The sequence below is a fragment of the Vombatus ursinus genome, unplaced genomic scaffold (genome assembly GCF_900497805.2).
Source record: "Vombatus ursinus unplaced genomic scaffold, bare-nosed wombat genome assembly UNPS02014801.1, whole genome shotgun sequence".
Lineage (NCBI taxonomy): Eukaryota > Metazoa > Chordata > Mammalia > Diprotodontia > Vombatidae > Vombatus > Vombatus ursinus.
The window spans coordinates 27,122,713-27,150,659 of NW_020954579.1; the positions used below are offsets into that span (position 1 = coordinate 27,122,713).

Here is a 27,947-nt window from a genome sequence, read left to right on the forward strand (position 1 = left end):
CCATACAACTCAGTTATCTAAATAAAATGGTCATCTTGACTATTTATAATTATTGATCCATTACTCTGAGAAAACAATTATGATTGGTTACTGAGCCAGAACAGATGTTAGGGGTCATCTAAGTCCAACCCCTACTCAGAATATAAGTGAGCCTACTCTAGATCTGGAAATATATCAAGGTATCTCTTAATTTTGGAATCACAGAGTGTAAGACCCTAGAGATCACCTAAGACTATCCCTCTCATTTTTATAAAAGTGATCTAGTGAGGTGAAGGGATTTTCCCAAGATCACACAGTGCCTGTGTGCCTACAACCTGTGCCTACAACCAAGTCCTGTTAATTCCCATAGCATTAACACCTTTTATTTAGGCTGTATACCCTTACTGTTATTGTAGTTTTTTGGTGGTATCTGACTTCCATGGACTTTGTCCATGGAATTTTCTTCACAAAGATACTGGAGTGGTTTGCCATTTCCTTCTCCAATGTTTCTCCATTTTACAGATGAGAACCTGAGACAAATAGGTGTTAAGTGACTTGCCCAGAGTCACACAGCTAGTAAGTGTCAGAGGCCAGATTGGCGAAGAGAGGAAGATGTGAATGGACAATGAACTGAGTCTAGAAATAAAGAGAAAAAACTGGGCTGAATTGCATTTAGGAACTTGTATGGTATTTTTGATTACTCAAGCTATTTCTGAAAACCAATCACTTATCTTTTTTAGCATCAGTATACCTTTGGTAATTCTGTATTTCTGTGATTCAATGGATACCCATCTTTGAAAAATTAAATTTGTGAGTTATACAAATGCCAATGGAAAGATGTGTGTTGTACATAGATTCAATGCAATATCATTACCAAGAGAGACCTATGCATCCAAATAAGTACAAGTGATATCATGTTACAAGATATATTATCAGAAGAGCTGTACTGATCACATAGCAAAATGAGGAAAGACAAGTCCATTGGTGTGTCCCATTGGTACCCATATAATGGGAGAACATGGATAAAAGTGACAAGGAAAAAGAGTAAATATGTCAAGATATACTACTGAAGGGAATACCCATATCAATGAAGTTAGAGATTTGTCAAATTAGAGCAAACAAGCAAAGAGGAGCTACTGAAGATTTCTAAACAGAGAACTGAGTATTCACAAACTACTTCTTGATTAAGGAGACAATCATGAATAGTAACTAAAGCAACTATTAAAATATTATACTTACAAACAGGTTAAGGCAAATGATCTCTGTACAGAGATTAAACCTCTCTGTACATGCTGGGTTTTTTTTTTTTCCATAAGGAAACACAAAATTACCTGTTTTAATTGGCTTCTCCTTTTTGACAAAAGGATAATATTTTCATTAAGAAAATCCCATTCTTTTGCTTCATAGCACATCTTCACTACTGCAACCAAAATTCGAGACGTAGACACCATATCAGAAGCCTAGAGAAATGGAAACAATTTATTTGGGAATACAAAAACCTTAAGTAAAATCAATTAACAACTTGTGATTTCCGATGTAATATACTCACAGTACGGGTCTGTTTTTCCAAAGACAGAAGTGTTTCAATTACTTCTTGAAGTCTTCCTTCCTAAGGCAACAAAAATCAAGAACAAAAAAAAAAAAAGTATAAAATGTTTTTAGCCAGACCAGGAGTAGCTATCTCTATTCATAATTTTTAGATGGCCCACTTAAGAAATTCTGGTTTTCATAATGAGTTTTCTCCTTAATATTTCAGGATTAAACTTATTAGTGATGTTGATGCTTTAAATTTGTGTGAAAGGTTAAAAACTTTCCTTTTCATCATTATGGCTTGTCAAACATGAACATTGTATACAAAGAAGAGAAAGAAAACTTCATGTGAAACTGTGAATTTCTGTTGCATACACCTTGTTTTTCAAATGTATATTTCAAAATTAACATGTTAGTTCCAATACTACCCTCCTTGCTTATGTTCCTATAGAAATTCCTTATATATTTCTATAATGATTCATTGATGCCCTTTTCTTCTTTTTTATGTATCACTATCACTATTTCTCTCCTATTGTCACCTCTACTCTCCGCCAAACAAAAACCTTCACTTGAAACAAAGCAAAACAAACCCGCACATTGGCTGTGTCTAAAACATATATATATATATAATAAACTCTTGTCAAATGCTGGTAAGCATGATTCATCATCAGTCTTTTGCAATTATCATTTATCATTGTATTGATCAGAGTTCTTCGGTCTTTTATAGTTATTTTCCTTTACAAGGCTGTAATTATTTCTTAAGTTCTTCTTCTGGCTCTCCTTACTTCACTCTGCATATGAGTCCATATAAGTCCTTCCAAGAGTCTCTGAACCTGTCTTTATATGGCGTGGTGATATTCCCTTTACATATATATTATAATTTGTTAGCCACTCTCCATTTTATGAGGATCTTCTTTCCAGTTTTTAGCTACCAAAATATGCTGCTATAAATATTTTTATACATATAGGTCATTTCTATCTTTCTTATTCTTGTCTGCTGATTTTTTTTTTAACATCGTCATGGTTTTCCCTGTATCCCTCCCAGCCCTCTACCTTGACAGCCATCGCTTTTTATAGTCATTTTAAAAAAAGAAAAAGAGGAAAAAAATCAGCACAATCAATACACTGAAATCTTTCCCCCTTTCTTTGTGTTCTTTGAACTATAGGTCTAGCAGTAGTATAGCTGGGTCAAAGGTTATACACACTTACTTTAATGCATAACGATACTTTTGGGGTATAATTCTATATTGTTTTCCAGAATGGCTAGACTAACTGACAGCCGCTTCACCAACTGTGCTTTTCCCTTTTGTCATTTTGCCAATCTGATGGGTATGACGTAGAACTTCAGAGTCATTTTAATTTGCGCCTTTCTCTTATTACTAATTTGGAGCATTCATTTTTTTCATATGTGGATTGTGACCTTCAATTTCTTCTTTTAAGAAGTACCTGTTCAGGAAGTTCTCAGAAGAAATCAAAACCATCTAGTCATACGAAAAATGCTCTAAAACATTACTGATTAAAGAAATACAAAATAAAACTCTATGTTCCCCCTTGAGGGAATGTGGGAAAATAGGTACATTAATGAACTATTCAGTGGAGTTGTGAATTGGTCCAACCATTTTAAAGAGCAATTTGTAACTATGACCAAAGGGCTATAAAACTGTACATACCCTTTGACCCAGCAATACCACTACTAGGTCTCTATCCCAAAGAGAACAAAGAAGGAAAAGGACCTGTAAGTACAAAAAAATTTATAGCAGCTCTTTTTGTGGTGGCAAAGAATTGGAAATTGAAGAGATGCCCATCAACTGGGGAATGGCTGAATAAGCTGTGGCATAAGATTGTGATGGAATACTATTGTGCCATAAGAAATGAGAGGGATGGTTTCAGAAAAACATGGAAAGACCTGTAAGAATGGATGCAAAGTGAAGTGAATAGTAGGAGATCACTGTACATAGTAATAGCATGATGATGATCAACTGTGAATGATTTAGCTACTCTGATCATTACAATGACCTAAGACAACTGCAAAGGATGATTGATTAAAAAAAAAAACGCTATCCATTTCCAGAGACAGAACTGATGAACTCAAGTGCAAATTGAAGTGTAATTTTTTTACTTTTTCTTCCTTTTTTTGTGACATGGCTAACATGGAAATGTTTTGCATGTGTAACTGATATCACATTGCTTGCATTCTCTGTGGGTAGTGGCAGGGCTAAAGGTAGAGAATTTGAAATTTAATTTTTTTTAATGTCAAAAATAAATATTTTTTTAAATTGCCCACTTATATCCTTTGATTACTTGTTGATTGGGGAATGACTCGTTTTTATATATTTAATTCCCTATATATCTTGGATGAGACCTTTATCAGAGGCAATTGCTCCAAAGAATTTTTTTCTTAGTTAACTTTCACTTCAAACTGGATTGAATTAATTCGGCAAAAACTTTTGTAATCAAAATTGTCGATTTTATCTCCTATGGCCCTCTCTTATCCCTTGCTGTAAAGAACTCTCCCCTTAGGCATAGTTGTTAAAGTTATCTCCTTCTCTCATCCTCTAATTTATTGAAATCTAAGTTACATATTCATTTATATGGTGTGAGAAGTTGATCTAAAAATAATTTGTACCAGAGTGATTTCCAGTTTTCCAACAGTTTTTGTTGAATGAGGCATCCTCATCCAAATAGCTGGAGTTCTTGGATTACTATGCTACTGTTTCTGAAATCTTGTGTACCTAACCCAATCCACTTATCAGCTTTTCTATTTATAAACCAAAGAGTTCTAATGAATAACACTTGGCAGTTTGAAGGGGAAAGGAATGGGGGAACAAAAGGCAATAAACATTTATATAACATCTACAATGTGTCAGATACTGTGCAAAGCACTTTTTATGAGTATTATCTCATTTGATCTGTTAGGTCCCCTTCCTTCCCACTTTCTTTTCACTATTACCCTTGAGGTTCTGGGCCTTTTATTTCTCCAGATGTTTAATATTTTTCAAATCCTATAAAGTAACTTTTTGATGTTTTGATTGGTATGGCACTAAATATATAAGTTAATTTAGGGGGTATTATCATTTTTATTATATTAGTACAGTCTAGCTACGGGCAGTTAATAGTTCTCTGGTTATATCTGTCTTAATTTTTACAAAAAGTGTTTTGTAGTTGTTCAGTTGTTTCAGTCATGTCCAAATCTTCATGACCCCATTTGGGGTTAAGATACTAGGGTGGTTTGCATTTCCTTTTCCAGTTCATTTTACAGATGAGAAAACTAAGGCAAACAGGACTAAGTGACTTGCCCAGGGTCTTACAAAGCTAGTGTCTGAGGCCAGATATGAACTCAGGAAAATGAGTCTTCCTGACTCCAGGCCTAGAGTTCTATCCACTGTACCATCTAGCTTCGTAGTTATATTCACATAAACTCCTATGCTTGTTGGTAGATTGCCATATATTTTCTACATTCTGTAGTTGTTCTTAATGGAATTTCTTTTTCTATTTCTTCCTGCTGGGTTTTATTGGCAACATATAAGAAAGGCTGATTTCTGTGGGTTTACTTTGTACCTCTCACTTTAGTGAAGTTACTGTTTCTATTAATTTTTAGTTGAACACCTTGGGTCCTCAAAGTATATCATATCATTTGCAAAAAGCAATCATTTGTTTCTTCTTTGCCTATGCCTAGTCCCTCAATTTCTTTTTCTGGTCTTATGGCTAAAAGCTATTGTATCTGGAACTGCATTAATAGCAGTGCCTTGTTTTACTCTGATCTCATCAGAAAGACCTCTAGTGTTTTTCCATTATAGGCAATGCTAGCTTTTTGTTTTATATAGATAGTATTATCTATATTCAGGAATGGTCCCTTTATTTCTGTGCTTAACATAAAACAATACTGCACATTGTCAAAAGCCTTATTTGCATCTATTGATATAATCATGATTTTAAAAATTGTTTGTTACTAATACTGTCTATTATGTTTATAACTTTCCTAATAATAAACCAATCTTTTGTTCCTAACACAAGTCCAATATAGTCACGGTGTATAACTTCTTAGTGTCATTTATTGCTAATATCTTTTTCAAGTTTTTGCATCTATATTAATTATGAAAATTGGTCTCCAGTTTTCTAATTTGTAGCAACTTTTAAAAAATTAAAAGTCCAAGTATAGCAATTTTAAAATCAATTTACAAAGTTTCTGAGAAATGCCATATTTAAACTAAAGCCTACAAAAGGTACTGAAAATATAACTCTTTCACTAGGCTCATTTTATGCTAAATGAATTATACCTATTTTTTTTTATTTTTCACTTGAAAACGTCCTTAATCCCAGGTTATATATAGAAATAAATACACCCACTTTGTTTCATGTGTTCTGATTATGGAAATTATGTAGGATAAAACAAAGAACATAGTAATAAAACTGTAGGGGCCATATATAGGAACAATAGGAAGTCAGGCCTAAATTGAATCATGTATGGGTAAGAGAGAATTTTGTAAAATTTAAAATAACACTAATACTACATTTAGTAAGGCTACTGGTGCTCATTAAAAAAATTGAGTAATCGGGAATTTTTTGTACACATATTAATAAAACACCTTATCTGGGGTCTGGAAACAAAATTCATTTTTATTACTCAAAATATTGAAAAATAGGTTGATTTGCAAAAGGTCATAAAACATCCATTTTAGATGATTACTAAAAGACTATAGAATCCATAAAAACTTACATTTTATTTCCCACATTCTAAGAAAACTCTATTTCAAATGCAGATGTTATATAACAAACTTTGGCCACCATTTAAGCTTCTTACGGTGGGCTTGGTTAGTGAACATCTAGAGAAACAAGTAATACATAGAACCAGTCTAGCATCAAGAATAGGTTCATATGAAGCTAATCTTCTTTCCTTTCTGACAGAGTTTTAAAGGGATAAATTAGGGAAATGTAAAAATAGCTAGATTTCAACAAAAGCATTTGATTAAAAACTTTCTTGGGACAAAAGCTGGACAACAGTATGATTAGGTGGATTTGGAACTATTTAAACAGGAGTATATTCCAGATATAGAAGGAAGAGAGGTAGGCAACTGAATGCTTTGTGTAGGGAAATGTAGCAGGCCAGTTTGACTAGAGTGTGTGGAAGGGAATAATATGAAATAAGACTAAAAAGGCAGGAAGGAGCAAGATTTAGAGTGGTTTTTTGGGCAGACTAGTAAAGCCTATGGATCCTTTTCTCAATAATGTTTTTCAATGTGCAAAGTAAAATACACAGGATTACAAAGGAAACCAATTATATTAAAATAGTTATAAAAATATTTTGAAAATGAGGTCACAGACCCCAGGTTTAGAACCCTTTTTAGAAGCAATAAAGCTAATTCAAAAGTTCTTAGTAAGAGAGTGATAAATGGTCAGTCTTGTGTTTTAGAAATATAGATTTTACAGCTGTACAGAAGACAGAATAGGAAGGAATAGCCAAGGAGACACAAGGAAACCTAGTGGAGATTTCTCTCCAGGAAAGAAGTTTTGAAGGCCTGGATTAGGGTGAAGTCTTTTTGGGTAAAGAGAAGAGGACTATGAATACAAGTTTGTACTAGCAGAATCAACAAAACTTGGCAACTGGTTGGATATAGGGATTGATGAGAGGTACGAGTCAAGCATGACTCCAAGACTGTAAATCTTGATGACTGGAAGAACAGTAGCGCCATTCTATCCTATTGAAGAAACAACATATACATAGACAGTATGTACATAAAATTAAAGTAACATGGGTAGAGAGGAAAGCACTAACAATGAAGGGTAGGAATCAGGAAAAGACTCTTAGTAAGATATGGCACCTGAGCTTTGCTTTGAAAGGAGGCTGAGGATTCAACAAGGCAAAGATAAGGAGCAAGAGTATTCTAGGCATTAGGTGGCAGACTGTGTACAAAGGTGGAAATTGGATGGAAGGTTGTGTTTGAGGAACAATAAGCAAGTTAGGTTGCCTGGAACACAGAGCTCATAGAGGGGAGTAATGTACTGTGTGTCTGAAAGGGCTGGATGGATAAAGAGAAGTTTGTATTTGATTCTAAACATAAGAGGAAGCCACTACAGGTTTTTGAGCAGGAGAGTAACATGGATCTAAGCTTCAGGAACACCACTTTGGCAGCTGTGTGGATAGGGCAAGGTAAAGACTTGAGGCAAGGAGACTGTTAGAAGTCTATTGCCATATCCCAGGCAAGAGATGATGATAACCTGAAACAGGATTGTGGCTGTGTAACTGGAGAGAAAGCAAGAGATGTGAAAGATGTTGTGGAGGTACGATCAACAAGACTTAGCAGTTAATTGGATGGGGAGATGAAGTAAAGTGGAGAGCTGAGTATGACTCCACAGTTGTGAATCTGGAGTAGGATGGAGAAGGGCTGTAGCTTTGACAGAAACAGGGAAGTAAATTTGGAGAGGAAGGGATAATCAGTTTTGTTTATGATGAGTTAAAAATGCCTCTAAGAAGCAGGCAGTGATGAAGACTGAAGTTCACAGAAAAAGGAAGGCTGGATATGTAGTTTTGGCAGTCAATGGGATAGAGATAAATGAATTCACGGGAAGGAGGAGATCAATCACTAGAACAGTGTAGTAAAGAGAAAAGGGTCCAGGACAGAGCCTTAGGGGATGGTGCTCTGGAGTTGGGGTGGGGAAACAATGATGATCTAGTTCAGTAAAAGGAAAACTGAGAGAGAGAACAGTATTTTAGAAACCAAGGTCAACAGTGTTAAAAGCTACAGAGAGGTCAAGAAGTGTAAGAATTTGGAAAAGACCATTGCATTTAGCAGTCAAGAGATGGTTGACTCAGAAACAGAAACAAAAAACAAACAGAAACAAAAAACAAAGCCATTTCAATCAAATTGGGGGGTAGGGTTTAATACAGATTACAACGGATTTAGAAGAGAATGGAAGGTGGAGAAAGGTAGGCAATGAGTATAGACAACTTTCTGAGGAAACTAGGTGATGTATGAGAGTACTGGGCCTGGAATCTCAGACCTGAGTTCAACAACAGCTTCAGGCTCTAACTAGCTGTGTGACTCTGACAAAGTCACTTAATTTCTATCTACCTCAGTTTCCTCATCTGTAAAATGGGGATAATAGCACCTACCTCCCAGGGTTGCTGTGAGGATTAAATGAGATTTTACAAATATTATATTTGCAAAGTGGTTATCACAGTGCCTGTCACATGGATGTTTATTCCTTTCTTCTCTTCCCTTTCTAGGACTCTGGCTGTGAAAGAGAAGAGGAGCTATATAGGACAATAGCTTGAGGCAATGCCAGGGTCAAATAAAAGGTTTTTTTAAGGATAGGGATGATCTGGGCATGTTTAGCTATTACTATTACTGTTACTGGTGGACAATAGATAAGAAAAGACCGCAGATAAAAGAAAGGGAATGATGCGAGGGGTAAGCTCTTGGCAGACACCAGAGGGAAAGGGATAAAGAATTGAAAGGTTAGACTTGCCGAGGAGAAGGGACACCTTTTATCATTCTGAAGCAAAGAGGAGAGGATAAAACATAGTAATAAGAGATGCTGAAATATGGAGTAGGGGAGAATAGTGAGCTTTCAATGGAAACCTATTTTCTCAGGAAAACAGAAAGTGAGATCCTCTGCTGAATAAGAAGGGAGAGGGGTGGTACAGAAGGCCTACAGAGAGAGGTTTAGAATAATCACCACGGAGAATGTGATAGTCAATCAGGTAAGAATACAAGGATTTCTGTGCAGCAATAAGGGCTAAGTAGAGATCAGTCAATGTAAATTTGTAGTGCATCGACTTGGTCAGGTAACTTTCTCCAGGAGCATTTGACAGCATGAGTCAAAACTGAGAAGGAAAATTGTGGGAGGAACACAAGGTTGGGGTTTGGCAAAGTGAGAGACGGAGATGGAGAAAACAGGCTGTGAATCTGTTGCTGAAGACTGGTAGAAGAGTGTGACAAGGCTTCAGACTGGGTGATAATGAGGGATGGAGGTTGCTGAGTGATGGTGGCAAAGTGACAATATCAAAGAGAATATGGGGAACAAAAAATATACCTGCTGCTCCCGCTTGGCCTACTGCTTTGGAAGGTTTTCAAAGAAGGAATAACCAGTACTAAAGAGAGTAGCCAAGGATATAATGTCTTTTGGGGAAAGCCAAATTTCCAACAGTATAAGTTTATAGGAAAAGAAGGTGAAAATAAGCAATCTTGGAAAAAGGGATGTTTTTCAACTGTGGAACAAGAAGGGGAGAATGTAGAACAGGGAGAATGTAGACTCTGAAAGGGTAGGATTCAAGTGGATAAGGAAGGAATTTCTCCTCACTATGGGGAGAAATATAAGGGGAGAGGCTTTAACCCAGCAGATACTAACTCTAAAACAGGGATGGGGAAGGGAAGGATAATGGGAAGCTGGCAATTTGCCCACCATAAGAAGATGAACAACCAGTTGTTTCAAAGGGAACAAAGTAAAGCCAGAACACAAGTTATAAACTGAGAGAGCACTGAAGGGTACAGGAACAATGAATGCTAAGAACTGAAAGCCAAGAAATGATAAAATATGGAGAGCCAGTCTTGGAGTCAGAAAGACCTGGGTTCAAAGTTTGCTAGGGGACACATGGTACCTGTGTGACTATGGGCAAGTTATTTAACTCCTCAGTGCCACAGGCAACACTGGGAGTTCCACATACAGGTGAAATCACACTACCTGAAACTTAAAACTACTTACATTTATAAATACTTATATATGTGAGTAAAACCACATATGGTAACTACACTCACAACAGATTTATGTCATGGAATCTAAGAACTGTGTGGGAAACCCAGAGGTTACTGGTCTACAGCACCTGCTACAGCCTACATAGCCTTTTTGACAGCTCTGTTAAGTACCTGCAGGTCCCAGCATTCTACCTTTGGCAGTTAAAGTGTGTCTTTTCATTGCTCGTGTCCTTTTTTCCCTTCCCAGTTTTTAAAGTAGTCATCTTGGAGTAGGCAGTACAGAAAATGACTTGGTAAATGGTGGTGTAGGTTAATGAGGTGATTTTGGGGGATTTTCTATCCCTCAAGGTTCTTAAACACAGATCCGGGAAGTGTTCAGTCACAGCACCTTTCAGTGACAAGCAGTTGAACTGGATGACTTCAAAAGCCCTTGAATGGGTGACTCTATGCCCCTGAAAGAGCAAAGAATCCTCCCGAAGGGCCTGGATGCTGAAGGGACCTTCCCAGATTGCATGCACAAAACAAACACCAGCAATCACGGGGCTGATCCAAACTGGGGAGCAGGAAGGGGGGAGGCGTGGGTACACACCGGCGTACTTCCCGCCAGGGATCGGGAGGTGGAGGTAGGTGAGGAATGGTCTTTCTTCCACCTCCTCCTATGCCCATCCCGACTTTCCTGGCCTGTGGGAGGCCTGGGGCCTAGGCCAAGCACGGCGCCGTGACTCAGCCCCTGCCGTCCGCCAACTGCTAGTCCGGCTTCCCCCTCTCACCTTGGCCATACTCTCGCACTCGGGCAGGCGCTGGTCCACCGTGGCGCTGTAGTCCACCTCCATCTTCACGATGCGCCCATCTGCCCGCTCTGCTCCACCGTCCGCCATGGTCGCTGCCCAAGCCTGAGAGCCTCTTCTGATACCGAAACCGCCGCCGCCGCCTCCGCCGCTCCACTGGCCCCAAACAGGCTCCGCCGCCTGTCCACAGCCAGTCACGTAAGGTATTCGTACAGGCGCGGACGCGGGCGCCCCGACAGAGGCCCCCCCGAAGGACCCCTCTACTCAGACAGGCGTTGCGGCGGACACCAGGAAGGGGCGGGGCCAGCTCCCGAAGAGCGGGGGACCCCGCCCAGGGATGCTGGGCTCTGTTCATACTGTGTTCTTTCGCTGGACTGTCCTGTGTTTTCCTCTCAGCCGCACCGATCTTAACCTACATCAAGCTGTCAAACTATCTTTAGAGATCATCCTTCTTGTGCCTTGTGCCTGACCAAAGAAGGCCCAAGGGATAACAACAATAATAGTATAATGTGTGCAGAGCATTTTAAGGTTTACAAAGCTCTTTACATACATTGTCAATTTTTTTTTTTAAAGTTGTGGACAACTAAGAGTTCAGGATTTCGTCAGGAAGATTTGGGTGTCTGTCTTGTTAGATGCTGCTCTTTCCTGGGCAAGGAACTTGACCTGAGTTTCCCAGTTAAAAGGTTGCATTCAAGCCTCATTTCATGAATGGGGAAACTCAGGAAACCCAGGGGAAAAAGCACAAGATAAGACACCCAAATCTTCCCGACAAAGTTCTGATCCCTGTCCACGATTTAAATATATGTATATATATTATTTTTAATTTAAACATTTCTGTGCCCCTCACCAAAAAAAAAGGGAGCATTTCCAAACAAACAGCTGAATACCTCTATCCACAATTAAGGAATGCTACCCCCTCTGAATCTTTGATTTAAAAAAAAAAAACAACACCTCAGTTTAGCCATGTAGTCGCCATAAAAAAGATTGCACATATATTTTTTTCCACCATAAAACCCATGTTATTGGCAAGAACAAAAGAGTGTGGCATTTGACCCACTACTGGCTACCACTCTTCTTGTGGCCTTACTATTCTGGCATCTGTCAGCTGCCCAGGTGAGGGGTGACCTTAAGCAAATTATTTTACTTTCTGGGCCTCAGTTTCCTCATCTATAAAATAAGAGAGTTGGTTCTTAAGGACCCTTCTGGATCTCAAATCCTATGATTTTGGAGTTTTTTCAATATGTGTTAAGTCAATAGCAGTAATTCATTCTCTCTCTAACTCTCTCCACACACACACACACACACACACACACACACACACACACACACACCTTCTACTGGTAAATTTTGAAAAAATAGCTACTTTTTTTTAAGCTGGATAGAAGGCTAACAAGCCAAGTCTCTACAGTAACGGTTAGCTAACAGGTAGTACTTCCAGATCGATCTGTGTTAACATCAATTGATAATTCTCAATCAAAATATCCTTTGTCATGATAGTACTACATCATAAAATACGACTACAGAAATTTTCTTAAAACTCAGAAGCTCATGTTCAAGGACAATGCCTTCTTTATTTGTAAGAAAAGGTAGAGAGTTAAAGAGTGTCAGCTAGATGCAGAAAAAAGTTTTTCCTTAAGAGTATATGGAGGAATGTTGCAGGTGCAATGTTCCTGAAACAAAGACTCAATGACTATAGTGATGTGTCCTTGAAACAAGGGCTCAATAACCATAGGGACACATAATATTTTTATAGCATTTTTTTAAACCTAGGCCCTGTCACAAAGGGCTAAGTCATTTGGCAAAAAAAACTCAAGCCTTTTGATTTGAGCCAAAATTACTGATCCACTGCTCTGTTAATTCCTTTGAATGGCCTGGAGGCAGAAAAAAGTAAAACTTGAATTTATTTATTACTGACATGTTAAGTTTTTAAAACTATACACATGGGTACAAAGCCTCCAGGATTCTTTATGTGAAGCAATTTGATTAGACCACATCATTGTCAATACAGTTTTATTGTATGTGAATTTTACTGCATGGCCAAAAGCAATTACACTTTGAAAGGAGTTGTTTCTGTATTTATCAGACTCTTGACAAATAGGTTCTCTTTAAAGGAACGGCCTTTGGGACATGTTTTACGTAGTTTTCTTTCTTTTTAAAAAAAACTTATTTTTTATCTTATTTTTACTGATATATTTTGGTTTTACATCACCTTCATTTCTGAATATATCTCTCCCTCTCCTCTCCTACCACCTTAGCCATTCCTTGTAAGAACAATTAAAGAAAGAAAAGTTGTTCAACCAAACCAACCACTTGAGTAGGTTTTTGATAAAGGATAAAACATTTGTGTGATAATTTCACAATATCAGCCATATAAATATTTTTTAAAAATTATGTTCACAACATGCAACGTTACCATTACAAATGTCAGAGGAAAACAATTAGTATTCAGTAAACAACAGATTAGTTGGTGTTTGGTAAAACACTACCAAGAAAAACTTTTGACATGCTAATGGCAGTTAGCACTATACTGATGTGTTTACCACTACTTGTCTGAAATTTTCCCTTGGATGTAGTAGAAAACGGAATATGTGTAGTGGAAAAGATGATAAAGACATAACAGATATTTCTCTCCCAATGATTTCATATAGCATGTTCTTGGCCCTGATTTTGACAAATGTAAAGTCTGAATGCTCATAAAAGATCCTGCTTGGAATAAATTAACATTTAGATAACAGTAACTGTTGTTTGTGATGATGTATAAGGTATAAGTGGGCAGAATTCTGGACTTGGGGTTCAGAAGGAATAGAGCAGATCTGTGATTTCACTGGCATAGGGAACTGTAAGACAAGGGGACTCTAGCAATATAGGCCAATACCTTCTTTTTAACTTAAAGTCTTAGAGAATTGCCTCAAGTTCTGAGACTTGCCCAAGTGACTTGCCTAAGGCATATGGCCAGGGCCAGTACATGTCAAAGGTAGGACTTGAACTTAGGTCCTTCTTGGCTTCAATAACTGCTCTCTATACACACCACCATGTTGCCTTTCAGGAAGAAAGCTGGGTTCAATCTCATCTCTGACATTTACTAGCTGTATGATTATATGCAAGTCACTTAATGTCTCAGCCTTCATTTCCTTGATAGTGATGATATTTGTAGTCACAATATTATGAAGTTTAGGTGAAATAATGTATATGACTTGTTTTGCAAACTTTAAGTGCTATGTCAATTATGAAATAATTAAATTCTTTTAAAAGTTGTCAAAAAATTCATTTATATGAAGTATAAAAAGTGTTGCAATATAACATCATCATCATCATCAACAGTTACAGCTTAAAGACTTATGGTATCTTCTAAAGGGGACTGCAAAAGAATATACATATTTTCCAGTACCCCATGGAACTTTTATGGAAATTAACCATGTATTTAGTGCACAGAGATACAGTAAATAAATGTAAAAAGAAAAAAAATAGTAAATATATCCTTTATAGGACATAATGCAATAAAAATAGTAATCAGTTCATACAACAAACACCACAAACCACAGACCACAAACAAAATTACACAGATCTAAAAAGAGAGTAAATATCATCCTCAAAAAAAATCTGAGCATTTACTCTATACTTTACATGGTATAGTGAAAAGCACCTGGGATCTGGAAGACAGGGGACCTTGGTTAGAATTCTTGCTCTGCTAGTTACTATTTATGTGACCTTGTACAAGTCCCTTCAACTCTTTGGGTCTCATTTTCCTCGTTTGTAAAGTAAGAGAACTTGATTAGATGACTGATTTTTGAGGACTCTTGTAGTCTTAAAACTGTAATTTTATGATCAGCGTCTTAGGACCTACAGTGAATACAAAAGGAATGTAAAGGTCTGTGCACTCAAAAAGCGTATCATTTTATCGTGGAGTCAAGAGGTTTGTATAAGATACAATTAGAGATCAATACCTGACAATATAATATTGCTAATATTGAATCTAATAAAGTAGCAAAATATGTGATACAAACAGTAAATGTTATAGATGATCAGGAAAGGGAAAGTTTAATATTGGCTGTTTAGAAAGCCTTCATGGCTTGAGATGGGGCCATGAAGAACTAGCATTATTTACATTAGTGGAGACCTCCTCTCTTCAAACCTTTGCCCCCTCCTTTTATTGCTGCTAAACTCTAACCCTAGAATACCTATTCCTCCACTGCTATTCAAATGCTGCTGACCAGTGCCAGAAGTCATACAACCATGCAGCTACCCACTACAAATTTGTTATCTAATACAGACTGGCCCTTCAATGCTGCACAGCAATCTTTTCATCCCTGATCAGTCTCATAGTCCCCCATCTTTGTACTAAAGGAAGACAGGACATTTTCTTAGCTTTTCTCCAGGGTCAAGTTTGGCCATGGTAAGTACATGACATTCAGTTTCATTTTATTGTTCTTTTCATTTACATATGTAAAGGTAGGGGGAGGCAAATTTAGTAAATCTTTCAAATCATCCCACCCTACCTAAAGTAAGAAACGAACTCCTCCTGCTACCTTATGGTACCTTATATATATGGTATACCTCATATGAACTTGGGAACTCTCATGGTTCAGACTTCCTATCTTTCCATCACTATCCTAGCAGAGTCCTTGAAATCAGCTGACAGCCTTGAGCCAGGGACAGACTGATCAAAGATTCAACGCTCTACAAAGAACCTAGCAGAAAAACTACATTGTACTTAAAGGAAACATTTTGAGAACTCCAGCAATAGCACTTCCAGGACCTATGAGTCACTCCTTTGCCACATTTATTCTATAAGCAATGAATCCACTTTCTTCTGTACTCTGTATGTACTTCTAGAAGAGTCACAGACCTTTGGGGGAATATTTGCACCAACTGCACAACCTTAGCAAATATCCCTTTCTAAAAGCTAATTAAATCTGGCTGACTAATTGATAATTAACTAACAGTCATGATAGGATGCACACTGATGGAGGCTCACAAGTCTCACTAGAAATTCAACACCTGCCTTCCCAACTGTTCAGGGCTATCCCTAGCCTCTGAGGGGACAAGTAGCAGGCTTGCTCTGGGCATCTAATCTTCAAGTGAGAATGGAGGATTTACATATACTACATATAGTAGCAGTCCTTCTATATGTTGTTTCCCAGGTCCTGCTTATTTCAAGCTACATCAATCCATCTTTCCCCAAATTCTTCATATCTGTCATTTCTTAGTGTGCGGTAATAGGCCATGACATTACTGTACCACGATGTGTTTAGCCATTCTATGGGTCACACTGGATGGGAGCACCTATGTCGTGCCTAGTTCTTTGCTATCACAAAATGTAGTGGTGCTGGGAAAATATAGTATGTATGCTAGCTTTCTTTCTCTATCTTCCCTTTAGGAGGCTTCAAATCCTAAAGAAACACATATACTCTAAGGGACAGACAGCACAGATTATTCAGACAGACCATCCCGCAGAAGATCATCACTTACCTTCTGGTGTTATGTTGAATGGAGGTTGATTTGTTACCCTTCGAGGAATCCATTGGCTAAGGACCAAAACAAGACATAATTCTCCTTAATAGTTAGCCAGCACCAATAGAAAAATACCATGTGGTAAAAATAGAAATGGAAATAAAGGTTCTTAATAACCTATTTTTTTTAAAAGAAGAAACCAACCCAAAAGAGGAATCTGGCATCTCCTCTCTTCTCTTTTCTTCTTATTGTTGTTTTTGGATTCCCAGCTGATGCACAGATACCGTGGTAGAAAAAAAAATAAGAAACAAACACTACTCACAATTTTAGAGTACATCAGAAAAATGATTTATTGATAGCACAGGCTCTGGCAGGGAAAGAGATTGGTTGACAAACAGAGAAAAATCTATCACTTAAGTGAGCTCTGATTGCAAGCCATTTTCTATCAGAATATACAGCATAGGATGCAGAGAAAAATGAAGGGCAGTTAGTCCAGATCACAAGCTGTCTGCAGTTTGACTTGGAAGTGGGACAGGGCAGCTGGTTGTGGTCCAGGAGAAGGAACAAAGGCCTGATAATCTGCTAATCTGCCCTTGGCCTTGGATACTTTTGTTTTTTAATATGTTTGTCCTTGTAGGCCCTTTGTTGTTCAGTAGTTTTTCCAGTTGTGTTCAACTCTTTGTGACCCCATTTACAGTTTTCTTGACAAAGATATTGGAGTGATTTGCCATTTCCTTCCCCAGCTCATTTTACAGACGAGGAAACTGAGGCAAACAGGGTTAAGTCACTTGTCCAGGGTCACACAGCTAGTAAGTGTCTGAGGCCAGATTTGAACTCAGGAAGAAGAGTGAGGTTCCAGGCCTGGTGCTCTATCCAGTGTGCCACCTAGCTGCCCCTGATTCATTTTACACAGGAAGTGAGGTTAATTTAAAATTGGAATTATTCATGTCAAGAGAGGAAAAATATAGTCTGCCTCTTTGAATCCACAGGTGTGTGCCTACAAAAACAACCCCCTGACCAAAGGGTATGGACATTTCAGTCACTATTTTAAAGCATTTCTCCTAATTGTTTTTGAGAATGTTTGGACAGATTTCCAACTCCATCAACAAAGTATTGGTGTACTTGTTCTCCGGCAGCTCCTCAGGAAGCCCTAAGTTCAAATCTGGCCTTAGACACTTACTAGCTGTTCAATCTTGGACAAATCACCTAAATTCTGCCTTAGTTTCCCCAATTATAAAATGGGAATAATAAAAGCACCTACCTTTCAGGGTTGTTATGAGGATCAAGTGAGATAATATTTGTGAAAAATGCTTAGCCCGATGCCTGGCATATAGTAGGCACTATATAAATGCTTATTCCCTTCCCAATACTATTTCCATATTTTGTCATTTTTGCTGATTTGAAGGGTATGAGATGAAACCTGAATTAATGTGAAATTTCTCGTACTGGTGGTTTCAAGCAATCTTTCATATAGTAGTTTACACCCTGTAATTCTTTTGATAATTGTATGTTCATACCTTTGGACTACTTACTGCTGGGGAATAGCTCTCAGTTTACCTAATTGGGTTAATTCCTTATATATTTTAGATATCAGACCCTTATAAGAGATATTCGATGAAAAAAATTTTCCCCCCGATTGACAGCTTACTTTCTTTTCTTAGCAGCATTGATTTTGTTTGTGCAAAAGATTTTGAATTTCATGTAACTGAAAAGGTCTCTTTTTTTGTGAATCTTATTCTTTAGGCTTCTGAACGAAGGAGCAAAGTAATTTCATAATCCATTTTATGTGTGGGAAAATTGAGGCAGAAGGTTATCAAGCCTTGGCTATGGTTACAGACACATTAAGACTGGAAGAGACCTCACAGATCCTGATGACTAATCTTTTGGTGCTCTGAGATTCCAATGATACCCCTAAAAAGAAAGCTAGGTGCCAGAAATGAAGGCATTATATTTGTTTTCAAGAGGAAGGGAGGGAGAGAGGGAAGAAGGGAGGGACTGGGAGAGGAAGGAAAGAAGGAAGGAAGGAAAGAAGGAAGAAAGGAAGGAGGAAAAGAAAGAAAACAGCTTAGATTCTTTCCATATCATAGCTTTTCAATGTTATTTTTTAGCACTATACTGTCAAATTTAGATTTTCTACCTTGAACAATTTGACATAGCTTTAATTTAGTTGCTGTGAATATTTCTTATCCAAATCTAGGGGACATTTAACTGAAAATTAAAGTTTCCACTAAAAAGAAAAATATAAAGAACCATGGATATTTTGCTGGATAACAGGTGCTATATTCTTGTAGCAGGCTCTGGATCACATAAGCATAACAATAAATTCTTGCTAATCATATGTAGAATCTATATCCTAAGTCCATTATTACTACATAGGAGAATTAATATGCCAATATTCAGATGACTTTGAGGTCTCATTGATTTGGATGTGCTCACCAATGAGACAGATCATAAACTACCCATGCCTGAGCATCCTTGGTACTCTGGTCCACTGCTTCCCATAAGTTTGACATGGCGGGGGGTGGTGGTGGTGGTGGTGGTGAAGGTGGTCAATGCAACATGCTGAGGGTTTTCTTTGCTTTCTCCTGATACCCTGAGAAAATCAGGGGAACATTTCATCCTTCCAGCTGTTAACTTTTGCTCTCAACACATGACCAGTAAACCTTCCTTTTCAATCAGGCCTAAAGCTTGTTCAAGATTTTATTTTATTTTTTTGCTTTTTGGTGAGGCAATGGGGGTTAAGTGACTTGCCCAGGGTCACACAGCTAGTTAAGTGTCAAGTGTCTGAGGCTGGATTTGAACTCAGGTCCTTCTAACTCCAAGGCTGAAGCTCTATCTAGTGTGCCACCTAACTGCCCCCATGTTCAAGATTTTAAAAAATGCAGTAAGCACTAGCATAGCATAAAAACTGCAATTAAATTAATTAATAATCACTGTACTAAATAAGACGTTAAAAAATCAATTAGAAAGAATATAAGGTGGGGCAGCTAGGTGGCGAAGTGGATAGAGTGCCCGGCCCTAGAGTCAGGAGGACCTGAGTTCAAATTCGGCCTCAGACACTTGATACTTAGTAGCTGTGTGACCCTGGGCAAGTCACTTAACCCTAACTGCCTCGACCAAAAAAAAAAAAAAAAAAGAGAATATAAGGTTAAAACAACTCTCAGCTCTTCTTGCAGGACCAGCAGAGCCAGAAGAGAATTCCCTAGAGAGAAACAATAAGCATGGTGAAGCTTCTGTACTAATTCCCCTTCTGGGCTGCACTTTGTATACCTCAGGCAGCAAAAAGCAAAATAGTCTCTTTACCCCGCTTAAAAAACTAGCCCAGCTTATATATTAAAAAAAAAAAAAAAGTGTTTCCCTTTTCACAATACATTTCACTGATATCATCCTTTACTCCAATTCTTCTTTTAAGTTTTTAATTTGTAATATGTTGCAGCCTGGTTATATCCACCATGTGTTTCTCCATTTTCTTCTATGTGGTACATAGCCATTCCAGTTACCTGGTGGCTATGATTTCTATGACTTGAACCACCAATAGAACATTAGTATTAAAAAAAATGGACCTTTGTTTCTGGGAGAAATTTGGGGTCTGCTTCTGAGAACCACCCTAGCTCAGGATGAAGAGGCTCAAAGAACAGGATGGCCTCCTGGTGATGAAGTCTTTGACCATGGGAACCCATGAAACAAAAGAAAAATATGAAGTGATCCTCGTCGCCTGGTGCAGCCTTCTTTTATTTTTGCATCAGTCATGACACTGATAGAAAAAGGCACAGAAGATGCTAAGAAATAACCTGTTGGCTTCTTATAGTTAATCATCCATTGATCACGATTAAACATATCATGTAGAAGCCATCTATATTATGGTCTATACAGTCTGGGTGTTTGCAGTATTTTAAGTGACAATACCTTTCTAACTAAAATTCATATTTCATTCTACACAGAGGATGTCAGTGGAAAACTCAGTCAGCCCATCCAGTAACTTTTCAGAAAAAACAAGCTTTCAAATACCAGACAAATGAAAAACAGATTTCAGCAGCTACATGCTGCTTCCTGAGTAACTGAAGAATGTGCCTCTTGTGGTTAAAATAAGGGATCTATTTAATATGGATGAAATACCAACACTCCAGGCATTTTCATTGACATTTCACTGTGACTTTTTGAACTCAGAATGCTGACATGAAAACCTATTTTGGTTGTTCTGCAAAGTCTATAGCCTGATTGCCAAAGTGTGGAAGAATAGGTATGAGTCTCTCCCTCCCTCCTAGCTGTTGTGTTTCAGGATCTGCAATACAATTTGTGATTTAAAAATTTTATTTATATATCACTTTATTTCCCAATATGTCTCTCCCTCTCTCCACCTGGAGAGCCACCCCTAATAATAATTAAAAAGAAGGGAGAAAATAACATTTGTTGAAAGTTAACCAACACATCAATCAAAACTGGCAGCATATGCAGTATTCCACATTCATAATTCTCCCCTTCTGCAAAGTAAGCTACATCCTCATATTTCTTCTTTGTGACCAAATGCAGCCTGTTATGATGACAGTTTTGATTTGTTGCTCTTCTTTCCGGTTACATGGTTGTAATCATTGCTTACATTGTTTTCCTGTTTGTTTGCTTCACTTTACATCTGTTTATGTCTTCTCAGCCTTCCCTTTATTTTTCAAATTCATCGTTCCTCTGTGAGCATAATATTCCATTGCATTCAGGTACCACAATCTGTTTACTCTTTCCCAACGAGATTTTACTTTCTTTCCAGTTGTTACTAAGAAGAGGCAGCTAGGTGGCGCAGCAGAGCTTGGAGTCAAGAAGGCATCCATTCAAATCCTGCCTCTGGCATTAATAGTTTTGTGACTGTAGCCAAGTCATCTAATCTTTCAACCTCAGTTTCCTCATTTGTAAATGGATTCAATGACCCACCTACCTTCCAGTTCTAAATCTATGATAAATGAAAAAAGTGCTTGCAACACAATTTAATTCAAGTTCATTTCCCACATTACTCATTCCACTTTTTTCTCCTTGCAAATAATTTTCCTTACTATGGTGAGAATCACCCTGCTAATGCAGGGATCAAATCATATTATTTTTAGTACAGGAACCTTCCATATCTTCTCAATTGTCTCAAAGGAGACGAGGTAGGTAAAGTATTTTTTCAAACTTTAAAGTGTTATATAAATGCCAGTACAAATGAAGCCCAAGCTCTTTAGCCTGACATTCAAAGCATTCCACTAATCCGGACCCAATTTATATCTCCAGCCTTCTCTCTCCAGGACCTACCTACTCCATGCTAGTCTCTTTCCTTCCCTTAATTTGTCACCACTCCATGGAATGGATTAGTTTAGCAAACCACATTCCTGGTTGGAACACTGAAAATGTTAGTTCTGGGAATTGGGAAGAGCTGAGAATTCCACCTAAGGATATTATATACTCCAGAAGCTTTCCCAAGGTGGATCTACAAAAAATCAGAGTTTTCGGAAACATTCACCTTGGGCCCAGCTATGTAATCCAATGGGTGAAGAGCCAGGGAAGACTCAAGAAGAATAGGGTCCTCCCCCCCCCCCATACACCCTCCCCCCCTCCCAGCTAAGCTCTTCAGCTCCGGGGCAGCTCTGCTTCAGGTCGCTGGCAGCAGCCTCCGAGTGACAAGCTGTTTGGTTTTAATCCTCCACATTCCTTGCTGTACCATAACCCCTTTGGCCGGATGGGGCTATCCTCCCCGCTGCTGCTGATGTCAGACACACGCTCGCTCTCCCACTTAGCCGGGGCAGGAGCGTACTGCAGGCTGCAGCGGGGACTCTCCAGCCCAAGTCCAGGTGGATACAAACTCCCAGGCACGCACCGAGCCCCGGGGAGGGAGAAGGGGGGAGGGGGAGGCGTGGAAAAAAAAAAGGCAGCTCCTTCCCGCCCTCCCCTTCTCCAGAAACCGAGGTTGGGGGAACCTAGGAGCAAAGCAATGCTAAGCGGGGATTGTTCCTCCTTTCAACCCCAGCGTTAGCTAAACCGGGAGTTGCCTGGGGCGGGGGGGGACGGGGACTGGAAATCTTGTTTACCGCCCGAGGAGGAAAATATATCAAGCCTTTGTCTGGTGAAGTCAGCATCTCTCCTTTCTCTTCAGCTGCAATGGGCTCCTGGTGACATTAACATTTGGAAAGACTGGGAAAAAGGGGTGGGGGGTGGGAAGAGGTGGATTGGTGGATTTTGTTTTTGGAAGGGAAGGGGGGGAGCTTTGTGCATTAATTTAAATTCGAAAATTTTGTATTTCCTTCCCCCTCCTCCCCGGGTGTCGGGCAGGTCTTGATTTCAATCGCCCCCTTTTACATCCCGGGCTGCTAATCCCGAGCTATTTCGAGCGGGTCTCCCCTCCCTTTGTGATTTTGGCCACATCGCGTTGTGAGGGTGGGGGGGGACCTCTTAGGGGGAAAAAAGGGAGGGGGAAACCCACGAACCCAAACCTTGACTTGCTCTCAGCGTGAGGAGGAAGGAAGCAGCAGCAGCAGCAGCTCCGAACGGTCGGGGGGGTGTTGTTTTCTGCTCCGGGCAGCGCTTGGGTGTCTGTATGCTAGCACTCGGTCTCGCCCGTGTTTGAGAAAGCTGGTTTGTCTGGGGGGCTGCCCCCCCCAGTGCCTGCTTCGGGGGGCCTGCCTCTCCTCGGAGAGGGTGCAGATAGAACTCGAACTCGCCCGCCCGGCAGTCCCTTCTGAGGTTCGCTGCTCTGCACCAACCCCCGGGACAGCAAGAATATGCTCTTGAAGGAGTACCGGATATGCATGCCTCTGACCGTGGACGAGGTAAGTGCAGCTGCCTGGGGAAAGGGGGGATGGGGGTACGCCAGGGTCCCGATTTCATGTACACACACCCCTTTCTCCTCCTGTCCTAAAACCCTGCAGCTCCCTCAATCTTTCATATATAGTGTGTTCCACATCGTCCTCCTTGGTCGCTCTCAGGAAGGCCGTGACCATTGCAAAAAATGAAGGATAGAAAGAAAAAAAAAGCCAGTAAGGAAATCCTGTTTAAACACCACACCAGAAGGGGGGGGGCAAGTTTGGAGTGGAAGAGAAAGGAATTCTTCTGTTTTCACTTGTCACCGTAAGGGTGTGTCGGGAGGGAAGGTCTGAGGCGCTTCCTTGCTCAAAAAAGGTCTTACGTAGGTGATGACTTGGGTGGAGGGGAAGGGGGGCAGGAATACACTTGGACTTAACTGTGTATTGAAAAGGCTCCCTCTACCCTCGAGCTCCGGAGTGTAGACGAGCACCCCTTCTATCTTTAATTAAAAACCAAAACAAAAAAAAAATGAAAACGAAAACCAACCCCTCCCGTATTCATCCCAAAACAAAAATAAGATACTACCGCTACTCAAGTTCGCAGCTCCAGGCTCCTAGAAATGTGAACGGTAAGGGCGCACAAGTCAACCTCTTGTCTTCATTTCCCTCTTTAAAATGTGAGCAGTCTCACACCCTCCAGGTGCTCCCGGACGTGCCCCAGTGGGGGAGCCCTTTCTCTTCTCTGTGCCCTGGTGGTTAGGAGAGGCTGGCGTTCCTTACACTCATTCAGCAAAGGAGCAGGAAAACCTTTGGAGGAACATTTCTTACTTTCCCTCCCCTTCCCCCCAATTCCCTTTTGCTCCTCTTTCTTCCCTTCCAGAAAATCTTGGAAAAAATTGGGGAACACAGACCGCTGTGTGTAGCCTCCAGTCACTAAGCACGGAAGGGAAGGGAAGGGAAACTTTCCCTCCCTTATTGCTTCTCCATGGAGATTTTGATTCTGTAGGAATTCCAGGTGGTTTCAGGGGGTCCAGCTGGGCCACAGGATGGCGCCCCCAGTGCACAGCTTTTTTTTTTTCCTGCCTGCAGTATCTTTTTGCACCTTCCTCTCCTGGGTCCTGCTGCAGTCTTGTGGTAGTGGAGGTGCTGGCTGACATTCTTCTTCCAAGTTCTCGCTGCAGCCCTTACACCCCTTCTGAAAACAGCAACCAAAAAGCAACCAAGCCTCTCTTTATTCAGAAAATGATGGGTGGGTGCACTGTCTGGATCATTCATACAGACCCTTGTCTTCCTTTCTTTCCTTACTCTTTTCTGTCTTTTGATCATTTCATAACTGATTAGCATCTGGAGACGGGAATCAGGGAAACTTAAATTAAGTCCGCTTTTATGAGTTGTTAGGAGCTTTAGAAAGTTTGGGAGAAGCGCAAGCTTAAACTAGCGATCTGAATGGTTTTTCTAATGTGAATGGATTTCCATGCATTCATTCATTCAATTCAGCAAATATTGATTGTATTTAAATGTGTATCTACTGGTATAAATCACCTTGTAGGGCCCTGGATGTGAGAGGCTGGTGTGGTTTACTGAAAGCTATTGACTGCGAGTTAGGAATCCAGGGTCTCTTTCTATCTCTGTCACTAATTAGGCATGTCACTGTTGGCAAACCATTGTATCTTTCTGAGACTCAGTTTCCTTATCTGTCAAGCAAGGGAAGTGGAATTTAGGATGATATCCAAGGTCCCTTTCAGGTCTGATATTTCTTGTCTAGACATCCATTTATATCATCATATTCATGCTTACAGTCATCGTTAACCTCAGAGGGTGGGTTGACTTTGGTTGGGGTCCTCAAGGAAGTATTATGGGAAGAAGTAGCATATAGTCTTTGAAGAATAGCTGAGGATTTTGATGGGTAGAGAGGGCATACCAGAAAGAGGGAAATTCGTAAGAAAAGCCTTGAAAGCAGGAAAGTACAAAGCTTGTTTAAGGGACAGTGAGTAGGTCAGTGATTAGTAAGGACTTGTTTGAATTAATGAATGGAGCCTGGAGTTTGGATAGGGGAGGAGTGGAAGAAAAAAAGATAGATTTTCTTTCCCTCTCTCTGTACTATCCCACTATGACTAATTGAGTTGATTGAAGTTATACCATTTCTAGAAAGCTAGTTAATTATCTCATTTGTGGCAAACCTGTGTAATCAAGGGGAAAAGTTTGAGATGTTTAATACTGTATGGAATAATATGAAGAGTGCAGAAAATTACTATAGTTGTGTGTGTGTGTGTGTGTGTGTGTGTGTGTGTGTGTGTGAGTGTGAGAGAGAGAATCAAAAAACAATTATATATGGCCCGGACAAAGTTAAAAAAAATTTTTAGATGATAACTCAGCATGTTCAGAGATGACTCCAAGAGTGCTTATTAAAATTTCTTTCGCCTTTTGCTATAGTATAATAGATGCCCAGGGCCATTTTGGGAATTTAAGCAGTTATTTTATATAGGTGGAGGCCTTTTACATACTAATTAGCAAACTGAAAGGAACCCCTCCTTTAATGATGTATAATTAATTTGGCCTAAATAAAATGATTCATTATTTGTAAGAGGTCAGATTTTAAAGTAGTTTGCTTCTTTGTCTTTCAGAGTTTTAAGGGTAATTTAAAATTTCAGATGTTCCAAGCTGCATGGGGGTCCAGAAAATATATAGTTCAGTCCTGCATTTTATTTAGGAGAGTTGGTACTTAGACAGAGATGAAACTTATGGAAAGTTGCCTGACTGTTCTGTTGCTGGGCCTGGACTAGAACTTAGGTCTTTGACAACTAGTGACAATTGTTTGTCCATTCCATCCCTAAGGTACTGGAGAGTTAGGTAGGTAGCTAAGTAGATAGAGTGCTGGACCTGGAATCAGGAAGACGAGTTCGAATTCAGCCTCAAACACTAAACTAGCTGTATGACCCTGGGCAAGTCACTTAATCTGCCTGCCTCAGTTACCCCATCTGTAAAATGGGCACAATAACACCACTTATCTCTTAGGGTTGTTGTGAGGATCTGATATTAATTTGTAAAGCCCTTTGCAAATCTTAAAGTGCAATATAAATGCTAGCTGTATTTAGAAACCTGGTATGTGCTTTCCTAAAGGGAAGATATTTACACAGGTGTGTTGTAGACCCCTTTGGAATGCAAACTGATTTTTACTTCAGCTCTTGATTTAACTTGTTCTAAATGTATTTGCCTTAAAATGTGATACTGAAATTCAGACTCCTATTTAACCAGCAGTTGGGAATGGTGCCCGTGTTTTCAGAACCGAACAGACTATTTTTTGGTGAGCTATTGATGTTGAATGTAATAGAGGCGAGAATCTTAAGGAAGAAGAAAAATTCAGAGGTCCTGACCTGTGCCAGATCAGTGGACCTTTGGATTCTTAACAGAATTAATTTTGATGCCTGCTATTTCTCCAGCCCCATTTTTTCATAGTAAGTGCTTGATACTTCCAGGAAAGAAGCCTGGGTTAGCTAGAGAAAAGGAAGCAGATTTCCCTACAACCTAGGTTGTAGTTTTATTTCTATTTTTTTGAATATAAAGAGAATGTAAGGAGAAGTTGATGAATTATAAGAAGTCACATCTTAATTAGCTTGAATAAGAAGTCATCTTAATGATTCACTTTCCTGGTTATTAAGTCATGTTAGCATCTTCACCTCTAAAGTAAGAATGTAGATACTTATGCTCTTAGTATAGGATTGTCTTCAATGAGCTGGTACTTGTCAGAAAGGGAGAATTCTCAATGGCTTGATTTAATGATTGAGATTATAACATTTTAGAGGTGGGAGAGACTTTAGAGATCATCTAGGCCCAATTTCCAGATGAAAACTGACCCAATGAATATGTGATTTGCCCAAAGTCGTGCAGCTAATTAGTGGCAAAGTAGGTAATGCATTCCAGGTCTTCTTCCTAAGTTTTTGTTTTATGCCTGATTGGCTACATTTATGTCCCTGAAAAAGTCAAGAATATTTTAATACTCCCAGATAAACAATCCTTTTTCTTTTTTGTCTTATCTTTTTAATTATATTTTTCTTTTTAACTCTTTGTAAACTTTAATTTATGCACTCAGGAGCCTTTAGGGAAATGATGTACTAACAGAAAAGATGGAAACTTCAATTCACATGGGCTAGCTTGGGCCCTCAGAGAGACTTGGCTTGCTGAGAGTTCTGACAGCAGATTTGATGTCTTGGGTGGTACTATTCTCTACATGGGGTCAGATCACTCAAATGTCATAATATAATAATATCATTTATGTAGTGCTTTCAGGTTTGCAAAACACATTATAAATATTGCCTCATTTGAGCCTTACAATTTAAATTACCCTTAAAACTCTGAATCCTCTGGGAAAGAGGTGCTTTTATTACTCCCATTTTATAAATGGGGTAACTGTCGACATGCCAAGGGTCACACAATTGTTTAAGTCTCTGAGGTCACATTTGAACTCAGATCTTCTTGACTGTATGTCCACTTCTCTATTCACTTGGGCCATCTAACTGGAGAAAGCTAGTGTCAGGGTAGCGCTGTTTCAGAAGCAACTTCCCAGGCTTGAATTTTCACTCATGGATTGGGCTGTCTCATAGTCAGTTGCTATTTCAGGCTCTTATGGTACCCCTGTGGGCCTATACTTCTAAAACTGAGAGTTTTGAAGTATAGTTCATGAGTCTCCACTGGCATGTTTCCCATTAACAATCAGCTAGTACACACAATTAGCCCTTAGCAAAGGC

The 27,947-nt window shown here is 39.3% G+C and overlaps 2 protein-coding genes across 7 annotated transcripts in view; one reads left to right on the forward strand and one right to left on the reverse strand.

Moving 5' to 3' along the window:
* The window catches only part of PSMD12 (proteasome 26S subunit, non-ATPase 12), a 32,300-nt gene extending 21,134 nt beyond the window's left edge, over nt 1-11,166 (reverse strand). Inside the window, exons 1-3 of the mRNA XM_027873269.1 lie at nt 10,973-11,166; nt 1,529-1,588; nt 1,311-1,439 (exon numbers count right to left, since the gene is read on the reverse strand). Coding sequence (XP_027729070.1) covers nt 1,311-1,439; nt 1,529-1,588; nt 10,973-11,080 — 297 coding nt within the window. The 5' untranslated portion in view covers nt 11,081-11,166. The remainder of the gene's footprint in view (nt 1-1,310; nt 1,440-1,528; nt 1,589-10,972) is intronic.
* An 11,068-nt stretch (nt 11,167-22,234) lies between these two features.
* PITPNC1 (phosphatidylinositol transfer protein cytoplasmic 1) overlaps nt 22,235-27,947 on the forward strand; it is a 358,377-nt gene continuing 352,664 nt past the window's right edge. For 2 of the 6 annotated variants that reach the window (XM_027872641.1, XM_027872649.1), the window contains exon 1: nt 22,235-22,254. Coding sequence is in view for 2 of the 6 variants with exons in the window: in XM_027872650.1 (XP_027728451.1) it covers nt 23,182-23,229 (48 nt within the window). In the remaining 4 variants the exon portion in view is untranslated. Of the gene's footprint in view, nt 22,273-22,627; nt 23,230-27,947 lie in introns of those variants that run through there. The other 4 variants (XM_027872648.1, XM_027872650.1, XM_027872636.1 and 1 more) reach the window with 4 other exon arrangements.